We start from the raw sequence: 24,184 nt of genomic DNA on the forward strand, positions 1-24,184 counted from the left end.
CCTGATTTTTTTCACCGTCACTCGAGATTCATGTTCAGCACGTTCGACGTGTACTCCAGCGCCTTTTAGAGAATTGTCTCTACGTGAAGGCTGAGAAGTGCGCCTTTCATGTCTCCTCTGTCACTTTTCTCGGTTCTGTTATTTCCGCTGAAGGCATTCAGATGGATCCCGCTAAGGTCCAGGCTGTCAGCGATTGGCCTGTTCCTAAGTCACGTGTCGAGTTGCAGCGCTTTCTCGGTTTCGCTAATTTCTATCGGCGTTTCATTCGTAATTTCGGTCAAGTGGCTGCCCCTCTCACAGCTCTGACTTCTGTCAAGACTTGCTTTAAGTGGTCCGGTTCCGCCCAGGGAGCTTTTGATCTCCTCAAGAAGCGTTTTACATCCGCCCCTATCCTTGTTACTCCTGACGTCACTAAACAATTCATTGTCGAGGTTGACGCTTCAGAGGTGGGCGTGGGAGCCATTCTGTCCCAGCGCTTCCAGTCTGACGATAAGGTTCATCCTTGCGCTTACTTTTCTCATCGCCTGTCGCCATCGGAACGCAACTATGATGTGGGTAACCGCGAACTGCTCGCTATCCGCTTAGCCATAGGCGAATGGCGACAGTGGTTGGAGGGGGCGACCGTTCCTTTTGTCGTTTGGACTGACCATAAGAACCTTGAGTACATCCGTTCTGCCAAACGACTTAATGCACGTCAAGCTCGTTGGGCGTTGTTTTTCGCTCGTTTCGAGTTCGTGATTTCCTATCGCCCGGGGAATAAGAACACCAAGCCTGATGCCTTATCCCGTCTCTTTAGTTCTTCTGTGGTTTCTACCGACCCCGAGGGGATTCTTCCTGAAGGGCGTGTTGTCGGGTTGACTGTCTGGGGAATTGAGAGACAGGTAAAGCAAGCACTCACTCACACTGCGTCGCCGCGCGCTTGTCCTAGTAACCTTCTGTTTGTTCCTGTCTCTACTCGTCTGGCTGTTCTTCAGTGGGCTCATTCTGCCAAGTTAGCTGGCCACCCCGGCGTTCGGGGTACGCTTGCTTCTATTCGCCAGCGGTTTTGGTGGCCTACTCAGGAGCGGGACACGCGCCGTTTCGTGGCTGCTTGTTCGGACTGCGCGCAGACTAAGTCAGGTAACTCTCCTCCTGACGGTCGTCTCAGACCGCTTCCCATTCCTTCTCGACCATGGTCTCACATCGCCTTAGACTTTATTACCGGTCTGCCTTCGTCTGCGGGGAAGACTGTGATTCTTACGGTTATCGATAGGTTCTCTAAGGCGGCACATTTCATTCCCCTCGCTAAGCTTCCTTCCGCTAAGGAGACGGCACAAATCATCATTGAGAATGTGTTCAGAATTCATGGCCTCCCGTTAGACGCCGTTTCAGACAGAGGTCCGCAATTCACGTCACAGTTTTGGAGGGAGTTCTGTCGTTTGATTGGTGCTTCCGTCAGTCTCTCTTCCGGATTTCATCCCCAGTCTAACGGTCAAGCAGAAAGGGCCAATCAGTCGATTGGTCGCATTTTACGCAGCCTTTCGTTTCGAAACCCTGCGTCTTGGGCAGAACAGCTCCCCTGGGCTGAGTACGCTCACAACTCGCTTCCTTCGTCTGCTACCGGGCTATCTCCGTTTCAGAGTAGTCTTGGTTACCAGCCTCCTCTGTTCTCGTCCCAGCTCGCCGAGTCCAGCGTTCCCTCCGCTCAGGCTTTTGTCCAACGTTGTGAGCGCACTTGGAGGAGGGTCAGGTCTGCACTTTGCCGTTACAGGGCGCAGACTGTGAGAGCCGCCAATAAACGTAGGATTAAGAGTCCTAGGTATTGTCGCGGTCAGAGAGTGTGGCTTTCCACTCGTAACCTTCCCCTTACGACAGCTTCTCGCAAGTTGACTCCGCGGTTCATTGGTCCGTTCCGTGTCTCTCAGGTTGTCAATCCTGTCGCTGTGCGACTGCTTCTTCCGCGACATCTTCGTCGCGTCCACCCTGTCTTCCATGTCTCTTGTGTCAAGCCTTTTCTTCGCGCTCCCGTTCGTCTTCCCTCCCCCCCTCCCGTCCTTGTCGAGGGCGCACCTATTTACAAGGTACGGAAGATCATGGACATGCGTTCTCGGGGACGTGGTCACCAGTATTTAGTGGATTGGGAGGGTTACGGTCCTGAGGAGAGGAGTTGGGTTCCATCTCGGGATGTGCTGGACCGTTCGTTGATTGATGATTTCCTTTGTTGCCGCCAGGGTTCCTCCTCGAGTGCGCCAGGAGGCGCTCGGTGAGTGGGGGGGTACTGTCATGTTTTTGATCATCATGTCTTGTCCCTGTGCTTCCCTCTGCTGGTCTTATTAGGTTCTTTCCCTCTTTCTATCCTTCTCTCTCCTCCTCCCTTTCTCCCTCTCCCGCTCTCTCTCTATCGTTCCGTTCCTGCTCCCAGCTGTTTCTCATTCTCCTAACGACCTCATTTACTCTTTCACACCTGTCCCCTATTTTTGCCCTCATTAGAGTTCCTATTTCTTCCTCTGTTTTCCGCTTCAGTCCTTGTCGGATTCTTGTTTGATGTTTGCTGTTCAGTGTCCTTGTTCCGCCCTGTCGTGTTTTTGCCTTCATCAGATGCTGCATGTGAGCAGGTGTCTAGTGGTCGCGTCTCCAGTCGTTCATCTCTACTGACGAGAGGATTTCAGTTTTCCTGTTTTGTTTTTACCTTAGATATATCAGGAGTATCGTTTTTGTCTAAGACTGGAATAAAGACTCTGTTTCTATTACGTCGCTTTTGGGTCCTCCTTCATCAGCATAACACCTGGCTCTTATTGCTTGTTGCTGTCTGTTTTGCTTAATATAAGGAATTTGATACTTAAGTAAATTGTAAACTTAAGTAAATCTGTCAAATATTTTTTTTAAATACAATTGTTCCGTCTGGTTTAATATAAGAAATTTGTAAAGATGTATTATTTTCCTCAAGTATGACAATTTAGTACTTTTTCCAACATTGGATGTGGCTGGGGGTTAAAGCATTTCTTTCACATGACCATTACATTTAGAAAAGTGTGTCTGGGTAAGCGTCATCTAATATTTATAAAATATTTTTTATCTAGACACTTTCTGTTTACCTGGAATTTTTCCTTATTGCAGTCTACTACCACTTCTAGTCTTAATCTTTACTACACTACTCACTGTCTAGCATATGACCTCACATGTGAATCCTTAAAGAGATGGGAGGGGCTGGCTTAAGAGGATGTGAACAATGCTGAATGGGTGTAGACAAAATATTCAAAGGCTCTTTTCTCAAAAGTGTATCAACTTCCAAAGTAAAAATACTTTCCCATTGTTCCTCTACTTTTATCCAAGGTAAAAAAAAAAAAACTATTTCACATTTTGCTACATAAGACCGAATCCAGGTGGTGAGTCACATATTGCCACTTAGACTTCTGTGAAAGGACAGAACATTTTTTGCAAGTCTCCTATATTTATCAGTCATGAAGTATTGACTGAAGGAATAGAATATTTAGGCCTAGATTTTTTTCTTCTGTTTAAATCCATCTATTTTCCTGATGAGAGGTGAGAGGGACTTATGTGAATTCTATGCAGGTCTCTGCTACATCAGTCATGAAGTATTGACTGAAGGAATATAATTTACAGTGCTGGATTTTGCTATCTCCTGCATGGGTCAAATCCATATATGTTCCTGATGAGAGAGGTGAGCGGGACCGCAGAAGAAACCAACAATTACATTAGTTTTATGCTCTGTGTTGCAGTCCAGCTTAATAGGGTAAAGATACCAAGGCTTTTCATAATTCATGAATATACTGCCTTCCAGCATTCAACACCATATTACCCTCCAAGCTCATCACTGGTCACTTTAATAATGCCACTTTAATAATGTTTACATATCTTGCATTACTCATCTCATATGTATATTCTGTATTCTATACTATTTATTGCATCTTAGCATATGCCGCTCTGACATTGCTCATCCATATATTTATATTTATCCTATTCCATTCCTATACTTAGATTTGTGTGTATTAGGTATTTTGTTGTGGAATTGTTAGATATTACTTGTTAGATATTGCTGCGGGGTAGGAACTAGAAGCACAAGCATTTCGCTACACTCGCAATAACATCTGCTAACCATGTATATGTGACCAATAACATTTAATTCGATTTTTCCACTTAGCAAAATGTCTTATATTATTGTGCTACACTCCCAGGCATAAATACATAAATACGCAGAAGAGAGGGCGAGGGTCGTGGGTTGAAGTTGCACAAATATTTTTTTTTGTTTTGATGCAAAATAACCCTTGAATATCTAATGGAAATGAGGGGTTAGAGTCGTGTTCTAGACTTGCAGACACCCACTGGGAACACAATTCAGTGACCATGGTCCACACTCTGTTTTTATCCAGTCCAATTACATCTGAGTCACTGTATCTGAATGTTGATTTGCTCTTTGTCGTAGAGTTATGCACGCAGCCTTGAGTCTTCATGACCAATATGATCCTACGACACTCAGACAGACATAAACGAGCATGCTGTTGTGATAAACAAAATACAGCAGCTTATTTGAGTGCAGTGTTTATGCCTACAAGTGTTATCTCTGTTACTGTCGATGGAGACAGAAGGTCCCTCATATATGATTTAATCAATAAAGCCTTGAATGTTCCCATCTTAGACTAATGGGTATATGGGATAACCGCAGCATTAGATAATGTATGTATTGCACACCTTGACCTCTGTAGCAGGTTTTTCTTCCTGTTTCTTACGTCCTCCTATTGTAAATGGCTCACCTACTGTTCACACCAGTGTATAAAATAGATCATAGACGCATAATTCAGTGTGCATTATACCCTCTGGATTGAGAATCAAATAGCTTGATGATCCATGTTATTACCATCTGAAAACAAAGTCTATATGATAGGGATGGGGGTACGCCAATTAAAAATTTGATTATTATTATTTTTTTCATTTTTTTCCTTCACATTTTCATTTATATTTTCCAACGGGGCTATACATTTGGGTGAGTTTTTTTCTTGCCTGAGTAGCCTCGTTTCACTGCCAAAAGTAAAATTAAACCATCTAGTGTTCAGCGAAATAACAACACAATGTCAAATACAGGTAGCTTAGTCAAATAATTAACGTCCAATCACATTAAACATTACTCTCTCGCGGGAATTCCACTTAACGGTCCATATGTAGCCAAACGTAGCTGCTGCTCATGTTGATATCTGTACTGATGACGCAAAAGCCATGACAGAGAGAGATAGTGGAGTGGTAACGTGCGTGCAAGCAGTTGCTCCCGACGCCACTTGGGTACACTGCAGCATCCACCGAGAGGCTCTTGCTGCCAAGGGAATGCCTGACAGCTTGAAAGACGTTTTTGACACTACAGTGAAAATGGTTAACTTGTTAAAGCAAGGACCCTGAACTCTTGTATATTTTCTGCACTATGCAATGATATGGGCAGCGACCATGTAACGATTTTACAACATACCGAAGTGCACAGGTTATCAAGGGGCAAAGTATTGACACGTTTTTTTAAATTGAGAGACGGGTTTAAAGTTTTATTTACTGACCATATTTTTTACTTGTCGGACCGCTTGCGTGATGATGACGTTTCTCACACGACTGGCCTATATGGGTGATGTTTTTTCTCGCCTGAATAATCTGAGTTTAGTATTGTAATAGAATGTAGAGGAACAAGCTAAACTAAGCTAAACTAAACTACTTCCCAGGTATTTTTACCGAGACATTAAGGTCAAAGTGGACGGTATTCAATGTGCGGGACAAAATTGTAAGCTTTGATTAAGAAGTTGAAGCGCTTCTCTGTCTGCATTAACAAGGACAACACACAGGTCTTTCCATCATTGTATGATTTTTTTGGTGTGCAAATTAACTCAAGTTTACAGGACTATGTCAAATGTGATATAGCGAAGCACCTGAATGAGTTGGGTACGCAATTACGCAGGTACTTTCCCCAAACCGATGACATAAACAGCTGGATTCGTTATTTGTTTTCTGCCATGCCTCCAGTCCACTTACCGATATCTGAACAAGAGAGCCTCGTCGAAATTGCAACAAGCGGTTCTGTGAAAATTGTATTTAATCAGAAGCCACTGCCAGATTTCTGGGTTGGGCTGCACTGAGTATCCTGCCTTGGCAAATCGAGCTGTTAAGACTCTGATGCCCTTTGCTATCACGTACCTATGTGAGAGTAGATTCTCGGTCTGCACTAGCATGAATACAGGCACAGACTGTGTGTGGAAAATGATTTAAGACTGAGACTCTCTCCAATACAACCCAACATTGCAGAGTTATGTGCATCCTATTGTTAGGTTCTAATTATCAGAGTAAGAACTCCACGGACGCTTAAACCAAGTTTATTCTTCCCAAAGGATTGAACAGCTGAATCGACAAAAGACATATTCATACAAGCACTGATATTTAAACCTTTCTCCTAGGCCGAGTCTCCTCCTACACATCTGAACAGCCAATGCATCTCTGTTGCTAGACAGAACCTTAGTGATACCTGTTCTTCCTCACTTCATCTGACCTGACCTCTGCCCCAAAGTGCTCACTCCTCCCCAACTCACGGCTGTCATGTTGACTCGTGCCAGCCTGTCTTTCCTCCTCCCATAGGATCCCTGATGGCTAACAATAACACATCTTGACATCATGTAAATGTTATAAATTAGCCTCTCTCCCTCAGTGAAAGGAATAAGTATATTTCATGATTCAGAAGTCAAAAAATCCGAACCCAACATTTTCAACCACACCCTTCTCATTAACCTGTGGTGAGTTATTCACAATTTTTGATGAACAAATAAGGTTTTATGTGTAAGACGGTCAAATAAAGAGCAAAATGATTGATAATTATTATATTATTATTTGTGCACTGGTCCTATAAGAGCTCTGTGTCACTTCCCACGAGCCCGGTTGTGACAAAAACAGTCATTCTTATGTTTATTAAATGTATCGTATAGTGTGTGTGTGTGGCAGGCTTACAATGACGGCAAAAAACAACATTTGAGAGTGCGCTGACCCTGATGATAGAGGGGGTACGCAGCTGGAGGTTGAATGTTTGAAGGGGTACGGGACTATAAAATGTTTGGGAACGACTACATTAGACATTCAGATTTTCATAATTATCATACAAAGATCCACTGAAGCAATATTTCTTGGGAGTCTCCTTCATTCATTCCGATACAATAATTCACGTTCTGTACACACCTTGGTTGTGCACAGAAAGGTGTGCCATTGAATCACTAGCTATGTAACATAACATTGTTTGAATACCATTAAACACCGAAATAGATACTGGTGAAACTGAAAACAGGTTATACAGTTTATTCCCATGGAGGGGTGAGATGTGTTCCCAGATAGCGTGTTCTATCTCCTTTGTAATTATTTAGGATCAATTTTCAGATAAAACCTGAAAGACAAGAACACAAGAGAGAGAGCGAGAGAGAGAAAAAGAGAAAGAAAAAGAGAGAGAGAGAGAGAGAGAGAGAGAGAGGAAAAAGAGGACAGTCAACACAGTAACAGAGTCTTTGTGGGAGGGAGGTTGAGCATAGGGAGACGAAAACAGGAACAAAGTTGATAAGACGGTTCCAAAGTTCACCTGCAGCACACCTGGGGATGGGTGCTCCTCTCCCTAAGCTGGTCAGAGATGGTTCACGTCGTGGATAGGATATCCTATGACGCCCAGAGCCACTCACCGATACCCGGACGATTGGGACTTGGTCTCTCCTTGTGTCTTCATTGATTTTGGACCTGGACCATTCCTATTTGTTTTTGTTTGACTGGAGTCCTATTTACTACACATCACATGGTGGGTTCTCCCTGAGGAAATCAGGACAAAGGAGTACAGACAGTGGGAACGGGATTTTAATCTCACTCTTCTTACTCCTCAAGCCCAATGGATATGTGGCCTAGGAAGGTCATAGTGCTTCTCCTGTACTGCTATGGTGAGTTTAATGGGGCACTACTGATCTCCTGTTTGATTTGGATGAGTGCACTCTTTTGTAGGTATAAACCTAGACTTACATCCCAAATGCCAACCCTATTTCCTAAATAGTGTACTGGGCTCTGGACAAAAGCACTGCACTATATAGGGAATAGGGTGCCATTTGGGACGCATGACTATAGCCTTTGTTTCATATGTGGTCGTAATTAATTAGATGTAGTGAGGCTCTGGAAGTTTCCCCTCAGTTCTAATTAAGGTCTTGGTGGAAAAAGAGTAGTGAACCCTTTGTGGACTTCACTCCTTCTAAATTGTAGCGATCAATGGAAAATGGATCCACGGGCATTTGAGTGCTCCACGAGTGGTCTATTATATCGACTACATTATTATAGAGCATATCAAAATGCTAATGTTGAATGGAGTCGAGACTGCGTATCATTTTCTGGTTAATGTCAATTGCGCAACCTGTAATCTGCACGAGACATGACCAGATGTACTGTGACGTAAGTGGTGTACATACGTAACGGACGCTTTAAAAAGGAAAGGTGAACCAAGCATAAATTGTTCCTAGTGTACTTATATTGTAGTGAGGGGAAATCCCACCCGTTATGTAGTTGGATGGAAATTATCCAAACATTATGTCGAAACGATGTTAAACCTAATAATAAACCACATTTATCAATTTGACTCCAACAATATGTGAGTAAACGCAACAGGCCCTGTACGTCTCTAGAGGTTATAGTGAAGGTAGCGAGCCTTGCATCACCTCTCAGTGGGACTATAATGAACATGTCTAACTTGCATCATTATTCAATTATTAAGAGACTAGATACAAATAGCTCATCCTGGCGACCAATGTACTAGCATTCATTTATTGAAGCAAGCAGGTCAGGGATGTCAAGGTTGTACCCAGGCATATGCTATGCGTATTGTGTATATCACAACTACCAGTAGACCTGCTAAATTATAAGTGTATAGTCAATCAAAGAATTACTCCGTAAAAGGAGGAATGCATTTACTCAATTCAACTAGTAGAATGTATTAGTCATGAAATAATTAACACTCAAACAATTGCAGTGTACATTATATACATGATACACTACAGACTAATCAGGGTAAATTACTATCACCAATAGGCTAAGGCTTAACGTGGCTACACTTGTCTTCAATTCAGAATGATCTCTAAGAGTTCTCAAACTATTAACAGATTTACTGTCCTATAGCCAAATTCAAGCATGAACACACATTCAACCTGAAGGAACATTTCTTTGCACTTTGCTAGTAAAAAAAAGACAGGAAAACACACCCAGATTCTAATCTAATCAACTCAAGTTAGGACATAGCAGAGCGCCACTGTGTCGCTCCCTCTTTGAACTATCAACCGTCCGATGAACAGAATAACCCAGTTTCCCTGTAACAAGAAATCCATAGCACTTACAGCACAATGAAACATATCAAAATGCATTGCTCTTTATGAACTCTTGAAACAATCCAACCATGACAATTTAACTCACAATAACATCCATTTAGTCGATTTCACGTGTTCATCTGTCTTCACACCTCCAATGGTCGCCGTACTCGCAGGGTTCTGTGGGAACGTCCCTCCCCAGAGAAATCCACATATAAGGTGTGTTTAAACCCTGTGATAGCCCACAGATGGTCAGCCATCCAAACAATGTCATAAACCATGATTGAGTCGTCACGCTGGGCCTCAGCACCTGCAAGTCGCGAGTATCACCTTTTCTTATTCTTCCACTACAGTTTCTATCTTATTATACAGTCCTGATAAGACTGGCAAAAACCTCTTGAGGAATTAAGGTTGTCCTATTATGGACACTGTATTTTTTTTATTAAACATCCCTTTGTGGATGGGCCCTACAGACCCAAACTGTTGCTTTTGTTTCATCCTATTCTCACTCAAATCAAACAATTGGCTTGCTTCCATATGTCCAGCTGCTTATGTACCCTCCTCTGTAGTCCAGGAACAATTACACATTTTAGTTCCTGCTGCCAAAGAAACAAAGCCCAGCTCACATAAGCCTTGTTTGAGTTTGGCCCACAGCTGCTGTGAGTAAAAATGGAACAAGCGTATCTCGAGTGAGGCAGATCCTTTGACAAAGGCTGCTGTTGTGAGCATGTCAAATGGGTCGGGACAATGTTGAATAATAGAGCAACGCTTTTTGTGCGCTGACTAGCGAGACGTTATGCTACGAATGCTATTCGCGAATGGACAGTCTCAAGTTAACTTTCCCCACCGTCTTTGTCTTTATCTATAGGTTGTTCAGCCATTGGTGAAGGGAAGCCATACTTCATCTCGAGGAATTTCAAGACTGTTCTCCACTGGAACAAGCTTGACAGCCCAGATGAAGGGGTCCTTTACAGTGTCCATTACCAAAGGTGTGAGACAGGAATACAGTGGTCACCTTTTCACCTTTCAACCCAACAGCATATTTATGTGCCTAGGCTAGGGTGACCTAGGGTGATATGTGACTTATGTCAACAACATTTTAAAGCTGTGTGCTGAAAAACAGAACTATGCTTCCGGGAAGAGACTGTGTGTGTGTGTGTGTGTGTGTGTGTGTGTGTGTGTGTGTGTGTGTGTGTGTGTGTGTGTGTGTGTGTGTGTGTGTGTGTGTGTGTGTGTGTGTGTGTGTGTGTGTGTGTGTGTGTGTGTGTGTGTGTGTGTGTGTGTGTGTGTGTGTGTGTGTGTGTGTGTGTGTGTGTGTGTGTGTGTGTGTGTGTGTGTGTGTGTGTGTGTGTGTGTGTGTGTGTGTGTGCGTGTGTGTGTGTGTGTTGTGTGTGTTTAAGTTAAAGTGTCATTTTCTTTTTCTCCATGCTCCTCAGCATCATTGTCCCTATTGTTGTCCCCATCGTTATCCCCATTGTTTCGGATATGGTGGGTTGCTCTTTCGATTTGCCGCTCCACCTACTGCCATCAGACTTGAAAGCGTGGTGCTACTGTACTTCTCCATGCTGCAGGTTGAGCTCTACTGGCTGGGGCAAGCCTTAGCAGACAGGCTCTGGTCCGTACATTACCACAGGCCTCACTCTGTTTCTCTGCACACCACAGGGATAAATCTGTGGGAAAAAATTGCCTGTAAAAATGTACAGTTCAACTTTTACAAACGACACTCAGTTCACCTGATGTTTTCATCGCAATCACTCACTGCCTCTTCGAGATCCTTTTACCAAGTGGAAACGTCAGCTCCTCTAATTGCTCATGACATCGTCCGATGGGCAAATGTCAAGTGCCACACCAATCGCATTGATTTGTCTCTCCGAGACTGTCACCTGGAATTGCTTGCATGTCCTTATTCAAGGCCTCATAGCGTCACCATCAAATCAGTTCAGAAAAAGATTGGCCCTGATCATACCCCCTCAATATCAGTTCCCTGTTTGACACACTATCCTTCAGCTATTTCTAAATGAGGAAGTAAGGGGTTAAATAAGACACCTATTTCATAACTCTGTTGTGCTATTTGTGGTCTAGCAGCTAGGCTGCCGCATGCACGCCCTGAAAGGCAAGACATTTACAACACGTGATATGTCATGATAAAGGCTCATGCATGCTTATAACACGTTACAAAGCATTGCAACTGCAGGTTTCAAGTAAAGTGTTACTCAATATTTTTTCTAAGTGCAACATAACATTTTGGCTGAGGGTTCCCTACATAGTGTGTTTTATGTTTGATCATGTCGTTGTGTTCATTATAGATACGGAGAGCCATACAAGCCGAAGATGGCGTGCCAGGACATCACCACTCTTTCTTGTGACCTCACTGCAGAGACACCATACATCTATCCACATTCCTACTACGCTGAGGTTTTCGCCAACAGTCACTCACTAGGCCGTACAGCACTGTTTAAACCTCTGAGAGACAGTAAGCAAATACCTCTCTTTATCCTACTATTTCTAGATTGGGATGTTTTTTTGATGATGTGTTGGCTCAGAGGGAAGAATCCTTAGTTGTGATACATACACATAGCTCCAACTGTCTGTTCATATTCCCTAATGACGTCAATATATGTTTCCATGAAAGCTTATGTTATTTACCAATTATTCCAGTGCGCATTTGGCCCATGCTAAAAGGGTTTATCCTGTTTTCTTCAGATTGTCACTAATTTGTTATGTTCCTCAGTCTTATTCTCACTCGTTATTTGTCTTTTACATGTCAGCTGTCCTTGGGCCACCCAATGTGTCTGTGACCCCCACAACATCATCTTTAAAAGTGACTGTCACCCTTCCGTTGGGACCGGATAATAAGACTTCCATCGAGGAGATTTACAACAGTACCAGCTTTTCCTACCATGACCCTCCAACCGTCTATATCCTCAACATCACTCATCCTAGCTGGGCAGCACAGGTGATTCTCTCACATGTACTGCCCACACGCATGCAGACACACACCCACCAACACACACGCATATTAAATACACAAACATGTTCTAACTGCTGACTCTTTTTTCCACAGGTCCATAAAAACACAACTGGAGAGTTTGTCCTCAACCATCTAATAAACAACAACGTTAAGTACTGTGGCTATGTGGTCTACACCCCGACTAAAGAAAGGTACCGAAATGCCAGTGAGAGCCATACATTCTGTGTGGCATTACCAGGTGAGGTCTTCTGGTGTCCCTCAAGGCTCTGTATGCATGCACAAGCTGGTCTCAGAGCATTTCGTGTTATTTTTGTATGTAAATCCAAGACGCTCCGTTTAGTATGATATGTTACGTTTCGCATTGTATGTATTCATTTGTGGCTGTCCATCGCCCATGCCGTATGATATGTTACGAATTGCAGTTTCTATTATATGTTCTGAATTAGAAACACGTACAATGTGTTATGAACTAGCTAGGTGGCTAATGTTAGCTAGCTGGCTACCGTTAGCTAGGCTAGGGGTTAGGGTTAAGTTTAGGAGTTAGGTTTAAGGGTTAAGGTTAGGGTTAGGGGAATGGTTAGCTAACATGCTAAGTAGTTGCAAAGTAGCTAAAAAGTAGTAAATAGTTGAAAAGTTGCTAATTAGTTAAACAGCTCACATTTTCCGTGACGAGATGTGAACCTACAACCTATGGTTATAGAGCCATTCATCCATCACGACCAACCACCCTACTTTCGTTTTTGCTTGTCTTTTGTAACCATACCAAAAGTAACATGTCATACTAATTTGAGTGTCCCGGATTTACATTTACATTGTTAAGGGTATTCCTGCAGCCTTTTCAAAGACTATATAAAGGCTCACTTCCTGGAGACAAGACTGAATGGACCCTCTTACTAACGCATCCTTGAAACTACTGTACTGACTGACCTCACAGACACGACCCACACATTTTATTTATTTAACCTTTATTTAACTAGGCAAGTCAGTTAAGAACAAAGTCGTATCTCCAATGACGGCCTAGAGACACTGGGTTAGCTGCCTTGTTCAGGGGCAGAACGACAGATTTTTACCTTGTCAGCTCGAGGATTCAATCTAGCAACCTTTCGGTTACTGGCCCAACCGCTCAAACCACGCTCTAACCGCTTGCTCTATAGTGCTGGCAATTTACTACCTATTGGCCTGTTTCCAATAGGCTCTGAGAGTGAAGCAGCTGTATTGCCACTACTGAGGTGTAATAGAAACGATCTTCCCCTATCCAGGTGACTCCTGGCTGCTGTTTCCCTGGTTCCTCCTCTTAGTGTGTCTGCTACTCGGTTCCTTCCTGCTACCGGTGGTGGCGTGTCGTCACTATGTGAGAAAGAAGAGTAACATGCCAGACGCCTTGGTAAGAAATGTAGATTGGAGATTTCCCCATACATGAAGGAGTGCCAGTTCCTGTTACTGGAAATACAGGCCTCCAGGCAAAACCTTCAGAAACACGTGTATGAGAGGCCTCAAAAGGGTGCAACCGAACCTGAGTTTAATCTCAGCCACAAACACGCAATACATTCATCTCTTTTCTACAGCAACCCCTAACATAGAACAGGGCACAATGTGTAACAGTAGTTACAATACAATGGTATCTCTTTGCAATTTACACATGCACTGATTTATGAGGAAAGGATTTCACTTTACCATCATTCATTTTCTCTTTAGATGGCTGCATTTACCAATCTTCCCAAAGTTGTATCTGTTTCATTCCAACTCCTCTCATATGCTGATAAATCATACCCGTTTAATCAGTTGCATCACTGTAATTTCCATTTCATGCCAAGAACTGAAAGCAATTACAAAAGATTAAAGCAGTGTTGTTTCAGTGGAGCTCATTTCATTCTTGCCATGAAAGTTGTTCAGAATTATTATTGAACAAGTTAAAGAATCAAATACATTTTGGTTTGACATACATTGTAACCACTCAATGATTCCAAGGGTTTGGTGGGGCGGAGAGGGGGTCATAGAGGTGTTTTAGTAATAGTTACGCAAACCAAATCCTCTTTCTCTTCTTCATAGAAACTGACAACAAGCAGCGTCCCACCTCCATCGTGGCACCCTCCAGAAGCCATCACCTTCTCCACTGCCAAGTCGTATCATTACCCTGTAGGGTACTCCTATGGTGACCTGAAGACTGGTAAACTCCAGATGGGGCTAAAGTTCACCAGCAGCGGGTCTGGGTCCTATTCCCCCCAGGACGAACCCTCCTCCATTGCCCAGCCCAGGCACTGTGACACCTACATGGGCCAGCTGGGTCCACCCCCAGAGCACCCCAGCAACAGCAGCCAGTCCTCCACCAACTACAGCATGGTCGTAGTGCAGGTGGCCAATGAAGGTGTGGAGGAAGAATGCCATCGCCATCCAGACAGTGAAGACAACATCAACTCTCCATGGCCATCTGAATCCAGTGACCACAAATCCAGCTGGGTTCAAGGTGGCCCAGTTTTGTTTTCGCGTGGAGCACCACCTGAGCCGAACCGGTGTGTTGGAGACAGGGAATCAAGGGAGCACCCCCTGGTACTGCCCACATTGCAGCGTATTGATGGCCTACTGCAGTTGTCCACTTTGCTGCTCCAGCCAGAGACACAGAGTGCCATGGCCAACATGGCACTGCCTACCGACGCTGAGGGGCAGCCCCTTTTGTGGGACCTAGACAGCACCTGGCAAGGTGCATCACTATTGTCTGATCTGGTCACCACGGGGGAGACAGAGTGGTTGGACCCTGGTACAGGGAGAGAGGAGGAGAGAACAATATACACCCCAATCTCTCCAATGTGTTTCAATAACTCCAATGACTCACCATCTCACTCCATACCTCCCATCAACCTTGCAGACTGCGAGACCTCATCAATGACATTCTTGTCTGGATACAAACAAAACTGGGTACCCCTTGCCCCTCTAGGGCTAACAGCAGAGGATCATTTGGGGATTTCCTCATATGCTCCACAACAGGCTTGGATTGATCAGGAGGAAGAAGCGGAAGGAGGAGATGAAAGAATCAGTGAATTCTTTCTGGGAGGTTGGGTAGTACAAATTCTTTAGTTCCCTAAAATAATCTTAAGGGCCTCTGTGCCTGTTCGCTCTGTTTGGGTCCCCAATGTACGTCAGAGACAAGTTCCGTCTCAGCGAGTCTTCACGAAGTGCAGAGAGAAGTTGGAAGGAGCAGAGAGAGGGTTTTGGTGGCGGTGCAGAGTGGGGCTTTCACGGTCCCTCTCCTGCCTGCTATGGAGCTTGTGATGCAGAAACAAGAGCGTGATTCTACTCCAGTATCCAGCACACATGGCCCCCTCAATGGAGTCCTACTGAATCTAAGCTATAATTTTGGCACTTTTTTACATTATGACTAATGTAGGACGTAGGATCAAGTGTTGTAAAATGTAGGATCAAGGATATAAGATCAAATGCTGTAAAATAGATTATATTGTGACGCTCTCTTTCATTTGCATATTGTGCAACGTTTCCAGCAATAGGCTAGTTCTACCAATATATGTGTGCATACATACACACATCTTAATGTACACTAACATGTTCATTTAAATCATGACTGTGAAGTTTCTGTTTCATTTGATGAAATTAAATGGACATCCATGATTCAAGCTCGGTGGCATAAGGTAGTAAACAGCCAGTCCTCTTATGTCACAATGTCATAGGCACAAAGTTTTAATTTCAGCGTAGCAGTACTTTGTCTCTTTATTTATTGTTTCTTGTTCGTCATATTATCTGTGTTAGTGTTCCACATTCTATGCACCACAATGCTGAAGAAAATATGACTGACATTTTCATGAGTTTATAGCAACAATTGAAATTCATATTAGACGCATGAATGCACTGTATACATTTCTAAAATATTATTGTCAGAATTACAAAAAAGGGAAGCATGGCAGCAATGTGTAAAATAACTTTGTTCAGTGTTTTGTCTTCGAAGGATGTGACCTCAATAATGTCTAGTCATTGTTTGCTGCTCTTTTGAGGTGATGAAATTACAGGACCGGAGACAAAAGGGTTGGTAATTCTTTACCAGGGTGTGGTGGTTATGGTACTCTGGTGAGCTACTAACACCAAATGGCACGTAGTATCTGTAAAAATGCCTACGCGTTTACTACACTTTGATATAATAATAGGCTAAAACACTGTTAAAACTGGCAGGCATTCCTAGATGATGCTGTGATGTGTATCACATATTCAACATATATGTACAGTATAATACTGATTTGTTTTTATATGGGTCACTTTTATAACTAATATGATTGTGAATTTGATGTTTTCATTAAAAGGTAACTATTGTGTTACTGAATTGGTTGATCCATCACTGCTGTCAAAAAGTACTTCAGCAAAGATGAGCTTCAGTAACATTAGTGAGCAGGGGAGGTTGGGGGGGGTCTTGATGAGCTGACATATCAAGTGCTTTTTCTAAGAATTGCTTGACTGCTAAGAATATTCTTTACTTTTAAAAAAGATTATTGATTAGTGTAGATGAGTGCCAGTGTGAATAACAAGACGTTTCACTGCTGTGTCACCGAAAGGCTCACCAGCAGTGTTATTCCTTGTCATGAGGTCTTAGCCCAACATTTCAGAATTATCTCCCTCACAGCTATGTCAACCCATGAGTTGGTTTATGCAAACAAGGCAAAGGTCTCAGAAAGGAATACAGTGTGTCCTCCTCCATCCATATATATTAGATGACTGAAACAATGAAGTGTCAGCTGGTGGGATATTGATACTGCCAAAGTATAGTGTGGCTGCCATTTGCAAGGTTATGGTTTCTGTACAACCAACTGTCGAACTAGGCAAAAGGTAAGATTGGGAGAAGTTCAGGGCCCATATTCATAAAGCATCTCGGAGTAGTAGCACTGATCTAGGATCAGGTCCCTCTGTCCATAATAGTGTGTTCATTTTGATCTAAAAGGCTGATCCTAGATCAGCACTCTTACTCTGAGATGCATTATGAGTATGGGCCCTGAATTTGTATGATATCATGGAGTAGCTGTGCAGCATGTTCCATTCAAACGTGTCATACTACTAATAGATTAATTCGCTGGCTGCTATTGGGGGAAACTTTTCCAGGAATTTCATAACTCAGCCACATTCATTCTGATCCTTTTTTTAAAAAGCGTCCTAACGTAAATCTCCTGGGCCCTGACATAATTCACTCAAATCTACTTCGGACCTGGTGTCAGAAATCTAATTTGACACCAGATTTTCTGCAGTGAGAAACTGAAGAGGTTAAACATCACTTGTAATAATTGAATGGATGTAATTGCTCATTAGTATAAAGTTGGTGACCGGACTTGAGGGGAACTTTATTCATGTGGTTCTGCTGTCCTGAAGGGGGTCTTGCCTCCAGACCTCATTTGGAAATGTTATGACCACAGTGTGCACGCATGCACGCACACACACACGCTCTCACACACACACACACGCTCACACGCTCTCACACACACACACGCTCACACTCTGTCACACACACACACACATGCTCTCACACACATACACACACACACACACACACACACACACACACACACACACACACACACACACACACACACACACACACACACACACACACACACACACACACACACACACACACACACACACACACACACACACACACACACACACAATGTCTTACAATACTTGTGAGGACTTTTTGGCGACCAATAATTGATTCCCATTCAAAATCACATTTTTTCCTAACCCCTAATCCTAAACCTTATCCTAACCCCCTACCCTTAACCATAATTCTAACACTAACCCCTAAGCCTAAAATAGCCTTTTTACAAGGCAAAATGTCCTCACTTCTTTGAATTTTAGTTGGTTTACTATTCTTTTGTGGACTTCTGGTACTCACAAGTATAGTAAAAAATGTACACACACACAGGATGTCAGGAGATGACGTGGAAACCGGCCACTAGGGGCAACAGTGAGTGCTGCTACCTTCAAGTAGGCATGAGCATCTGCCTCTGATTCCAAAGGTTGCATGTTCAAATCCTAGGGGTAGAAAGTTGTTTTAGATATTTTTGTTTTAAGCCTATCCCAAACCTTAACCCTAACCTTAACCATTCGGAGTTAACGCCAGAACTTAACCCTAACCTCAGTTTGAGAGGGAGAGTGTGAAGATGAGAAGGAAGACCGGAGGTAAGCTTGCTACCGCTATAATTGATTTGAATAAAAACAATAATAAAAATAATATGTTTCATTCATTCTTATATTACCAGAATTTGTAAGTCGCTCTGGATAAGAGCGTCTGCTAAATGACTTAAATGTAAATGTAAATTACCATGAAGTGGCATTCACGGAGATGGAAAGCGCATAGGTGCTGAAAGTAGGTTAATTCGAGAAGGCCTAATTCATTTAAACAGTCTTCATTATAATTTGACTTTAGGCTACTAACAACAATAGGGCGTATTGTTTGAGACTATTTCTTCCTATTCAAGACACAAGAGGTAGCCCGACATGTTTGACAGACAAAATTATTGTCTACTATCCATAGATTTTGTCAGCCAATTCCATCGGTGTCAGTGAAGGTGTTGGTGTGTTAATTAAGAGTCTATTGACGCACCAGTACGTCAATCTAATTAACAAATATAAAGATCCCCATCAAAATCCGTCAGTTTAAGCTAGAGATATAATTTCTTTGCATGGGCTGCGTCTCAATCCACCACATCCGCCTATGTCGGCATTCCGCATCTGTGGTGGAAAGTGGCAGAGCTACAGACCAGGAGACTTCCTGAAAATTGGTCTTCTCACAAAAACCTCTGTAGCGTCCAAACGGTTTGGCCTACAACTAATATAACCACTCTATGGAAATATGAGACTCAGGAGCATGATGGTGTTCCCCGTTTTGCTCTACGACCCCCACAAGTGTCAAGGGATGCGTCTGAAGGTAACCCGGTACCGGTTGAAAAATTGTATTGAAGTATGGAGGTAGTTTTGTGCCAACAAAAAAAGGGGTTAAATGTGTGTCAAAACACAAAAATATTTCCAGAGCTTTCTTATATCTCCTAGATATAGGACACCTTATTTATTATGATACATTTTTGACTGACTGTTTTGCCATTGATGAATGTTATTAAATGTGTTTCTATGGGCTTTAGTAGGGGTCTACAGGGGTCCTAAAATTCCAAATCAAATATCTAAATGATCCATGGTATAGCCATCCTAAAACAATTCTGTATGTTAGCTAAGTATACCCCCACCCCTTTTGTTAAAGAAAATGACTAAAAGCATAGGCCTACCGCTTGTTAATTTAAAACCTCTTTGGGTTAGGGGGCAGTATTTTCACGTCCGGATGAAAAGCGTTCCCAGAGTAAACTGCCTGCTACTCAGGCCCAGAAGCTATGATATGCATATTATAGTAGATTTGGATAGACAACACTCTGAAGTTTCTAAAACGGTTTGAATAATGTCTTTGAGTATAACATAACTGATTTGGCAGGCGAAACCCCGAGCACAATCCATCCAGGGGGGGAAAAATTGAGCTCAATGTGTTTTCCATTATTTTTCTATGGTAATCCCTTTTTAATAGAAATATACTTGCAGTTCCTATGACTTCCACTAGATGTCAACAGTCTTTAGAAATTGGTTGATGATTTTCGGTTGAGAAATTAAGAAGTATTCCTTTCCATGTGTCACACAAAGAGACTCAAGTCTTTTGGAGCGTGCTTCACTTTGTTTTCGTCCGGTATTGAGCACAGTATTTCCAGTTTTAAATGTTATCGATTATTTACACTTTTGGATACATAAATTTGGATTAGGAACGTTGTTTGAAATGTTTGGACCAAGTTTACAGGTAACTTATTAGATACTTTGTAGGCATGTTGGGCGAGTTGGAACCGGTGTATTTCTGAATCAAACGCGCCAAATAAATGGACATTTTGGGATATAATGAAGGAGTTTATCGAACAAAAGGACCATTTGTGATGTTTATGGAACATTTTGGAATGCCAACAGAAGATCTTCAAAGGTAAGGCCTGAATTATATTGTTATTTCAGATTTTTGTGTAGCACCTGCCTGGTTGAAATTTGTATCCAGGGTGCTGTCCTCCAATAATCACATGGTCTGCTTTCGCTGTAAAGCCTTTTTGAAATCTGACACTGTGGCTGGATTAACAAGAAGTTAAGCTGTAATTAGATGTATAACACTTGTATGTTTAATGAATTTTTATTATGAGTATTTCTGGTTTTGAATTTGGCGCGCTGCAATTTCACTGGATGTTGTCAAATCAATCCCGTTAACGGGAGCCGAGCGTGAATGGGAGTGAAGGGATCCCTAAGAGGTTTTAAGATAAATAATAAATTATGGACCTGATTATATAAAGCTTTAGTCCGCAATGCTTTATGCTAGAAACATCCTGTAAAATGCAGGGAAAGACGTGACGCCGATGCATATGGGTAAACTTTGATTTATCTCTATGACATTCAGAGGCTGCACTACAACCTTCTCTAGCTGACTACACAAAAAAAAAATACTTTGCTTGGGAAGTAATGTGTGATTCTGTCACTATCAATTGATGTTCATTATTTCAATAGGCTATTAAACATACTAACTCTAAATCAGTCAGGAGCAAGCCCGGTAGCCCAAGAAGGAATGAACATGTATTATTTAGGCTACAGTACTTTTAATATTAATGTTATTTCAAGGCTATAGCCTGCCATTTAAGAAATACATTATGAAACATTTGTGACATGCTAGAGGCTGGCAGCAGTGTTCAGCATTTCAACAACACATCAACAACAGCACTTCAACCAACATGCCTATAAATGTAGCATTTAGGCTCTATAAAATGAAGAAGAAAAAAAAGAAAAATACTTAGTTAAATAACAATTAAACAAAAAAATGCCTTATAAGGCCATACATTGCCTTTGAATTAACTTTTAGAAACATGAGTTTGGCCAGTATTTGGTTTGAGGATCATCCCGGGTGCATACAAGTGCATATACCTGATGATATGCGGCTGCTGTGTTGAACAACAAATGTATTTTTCTCGAATTCATTGATGATCAGATACTTCCGTTGTAACTGGTTCTGTTGCGCTACATTTGTACAGTTGATAGACAACTCTAGCACTGTTCCAAACTTTGACTATCCTCTTTTTTAACAATAGCCTGTATGCAAATCAAAATGGAGTGAAAATGGAGTGAAAGAGACTGTAACCATCCTGATAATGTGAGAGGGGGAGTAAGGATAGGAGAAACTGTCCAGCCCCGTGGCTGGTATTGCAGACTTTTATTCTTACTTTGACTGTTTCCTTTGGACAGATGTCCAGACCATTGAAACTGTGTTCACTTGCAACAACACTCTGACAGAAACTCCACTCTATCGGTCAGACATTCCCTCTACACATCCTCTCCTGTCTCCTTCTCTCCCTACCCAAGAAGAAAAGAGAGAGAATTGCAGTGATGACCCTCTGGTCTCTTCTAACATACAGTAGTTCCCGATTCTCCAAGAACTTTCTGAGCGAATCCCAATAGAGTTCTTTGAAATAAGTGCAAATTGCATTTCAAACTGAAGTGAAAATTGTCACTGCCAGCCCTCGATCAATGAATATATTGATGCGGTGAGAGTTTTACTCACCCAGAAAGAATTTTCAGGGATTAATAACCTGATGTTAGCTCGTACTGACCCTAGCAAAGGATAATGTTTACATCAACCTCTCCTCACAAACAAAACAGCCAGGTGGAAAAGCCAGCATCGTTTTTTTTCTTCAAAAAACACAACCAGGAGACGATTGATTGAAAATAAAGAGTTTATCTAAGAGAAATACAGTTATTTTTTGCTCTTTGGTGTTTCTTAACTTATCAGCTTATAAATTATATGGAGATTGCTTAATAGTTCCTTTGGGAGTTGAACTCTAAACCCTTCGTTCCAAATTTCTATTTTTGAGAGTGGGCATTTTGATGGGCTCACTTACCATATTCTCTGATCTGAGGCAAAAGGCAGCCTCTGAAAAAGATACCGCTTGACGGGGGCAAAATCAATTTCCTTTGAAGTAATGAAAATCTTATCAGCTAACGTTTGAAGACTTTGATGGGACTAAACAAGAGGAACGGGTCAATTTTGGTATCTTTTACAACCCACTATCACCCCGAATTTCTCTCCTGGCAGTCGCTATTTTTTTCCTACTTCCGCATATTAGGTTCCGCTCAGATAAAATGGACCAATTTAGCTTGCTCCATTGAAATATATGCATGGCTCGTTGCTAATGAAGTTTTGTTCTGATCTGAAAGTTTAATTGAGGAGCAAGCTGGATCATTTAACTCCGCTTCTCACACAGTTGCCTGACATGATGGCAAGACGCCAACTTTGCCCATGAAAATATAATGCTAACGCTAATTAGCAATGCGTACGCCAGTGTTATTTTTAATGTCAATTTCATGTCTTTCAACAAAAACAAAAACAAACACACAGGATGAGAAGCTTCGTGTCTGATAGCCTACATTTAGTAAGTTTATTAGGTTGTAGATATAAAGCAAGTTTTGGTTTACAAGCAAAACATTCATGTTTGAGTAATGTTTGTGCATCCTCGCAGCAAAGCGCCCTGTGGCAGACAGCTGTACACTGATGTCGGGATCTTGACAAACTTAGCAGTGAGTGAGTCATGACCGTGAAAACACACAAGACTGATGGCTATAGCTATGCTCAACAAGTATATTATTATTCTAGTTTTATCTAGCTCTATTTGTGATATTTTACCTTGCCTCGTTGGCTTGCTAGCTTGCTAGGCAATCAATCCTCAAAAGACATCTGCGATGTTGTAGTGTAGACAATAACCATCTGATCACGTATTTTCTGACTTCCATGAGCTGCATCTGAATTTGGATGTGAACGTATTTACTTCCATGGAAACAAACCGCTTTCCGATTCGGAACTGCGCTTGCAACTTTTCATGACGTAGCCGGGAAATGGGTCTATAGCAGTGGCGGTCAGTGCCGTTCATGATGAGGCAGGACGGTTAGTTTCTTCATGAGCATGGATTTATTTCTATTACAGCATGTTGGATGACTGTCATTCATATTCCATTCACCCAGTTCAATGTAACATCGATAGGTTTAGGCTACTACATGATACTCAAATGTTCCCTATACCCATCATGAGGTTCCTATAACCTAGCCTATTAATGAAAGTTTACAACATAGGTGCACACAAGTTGAGAGAAAAATTTGAGATGACTGACACATGGACATACAGTGACACATTCAATACCACCTTTCACACTCTTGCCTTCATCTAGCTTATCTAAGGTGTAATCACTAGTCCAACAGTTGCAAAAATGAGTTTCTATTGGACAAATTCAATTATTTTTATCCCTGTTTTGTTTGTTTCCGTTTAAGAAACGTTTTTCAACAGAATCGAATGAATACACCCCTGATCACAGCAACCACATTGTATTCATTCTAGCCTCTATGCACTCTCCTCCTCTCACATTTTCCCTTCGTTTATGGACTTCAATGAACAACACATCAGCTGTATGTGACCAAAAGAAAAAACCTTTCCAAGCCAAACCATGTAATAACCACTACACACAGCCTACATCGTTGTCCCCATATTAGCTAAAGTAACGTCCTAGTCAACATAGCTAATATAAATTATGTGTTAGTAAACCCCCTACAATCATGGAGTAACGTTACAGGGTATAGTCAGTCAGCAGTTACACTGGCAGGCACAGGTGGCAATAAATTAAGGAAACCAAAAGCTTACTTTGACTTGGAAGAGATCCAGTGTTGTGTTGGATAGTCATAGCCAGCTAGCTAACATATCATCCCTCTGTTTGATCCGGGTGTTTGAGTAACTAAACTAGCCAGCTGCATTTGCTAGCAAAGTAAGTGTAATTGAAAGTGAAAAAAT

The 24,184-nt window shown here is 42.1% G+C and overlaps 1 protein-coding gene across 1 annotated transcript; it reads left to right on the forward strand.

The window, feature by feature from the left end:
* The first annotated feature begins 7,525 nt into the window (after window positions 1-7,525).
* LOC129857695 (uncharacterized) lies at window positions 7,526-16,627 on the forward strand. The gene is made up of 7 exons (XM_055926190.1): window positions 7,526-7,928; window positions 10,201-10,321; window positions 11,639-11,805; window positions 12,101-12,288; window positions 12,397-12,541; window positions 13,563-13,687; window positions 14,353-16,627. Exons 1-7 carry the CDS (start codon window positions 7,880-7,882, stop codon window positions 15,373-15,375), a joined length of 1,818 nt encoding a protein of 605 aa, XP_055782165.1. The 5' UTR covers window positions 7,526-7,879; the 3' UTR covers window positions 15,376-16,627.
* The last annotated feature ends 7,557 nt before the right edge of the window (window positions 16,628-24,184 follow it).

The sequence above is a fragment of the Salvelinus fontinalis genome, chromosome 6, assembly GCF_029448725.1.
Source record: "Salvelinus fontinalis isolate EN_2023a chromosome 6, ASM2944872v1, whole genome shotgun sequence".
Taxonomy (NCBI): Eukaryota; Metazoa; Chordata; class Actinopteri; order Salmoniformes; family Salmonidae; genus Salvelinus; species Salvelinus fontinalis.

What these genes read in the sequence shown, in the direction of transcription:
- LOC129857695 (XM_055926190.1), top strand. Translation starts at nt 7,880, where the DNA reads ATGGATATGTGGCCTAGGAAGGTCATAGTGCTTCTCCTGTACTGCTAT. An exon ending in GCTTCTCCTGTACTGCTATG is followed by an intron (nt 7,929 to 10,200) that starts GTGAGTTTAATG and finishes CTTTATCTATAG; the next exon opens with GTTGTTCAGCCATTGGTGAA. An exon ending in TACAGTGTCCATTACCAAAG is followed by an intron (nt 10,322 to 11,638) that starts GTGTGAGACAGG and finishes TGTTCATTATAG; the next exon opens with ATACGGAGAGCCATACAAGC.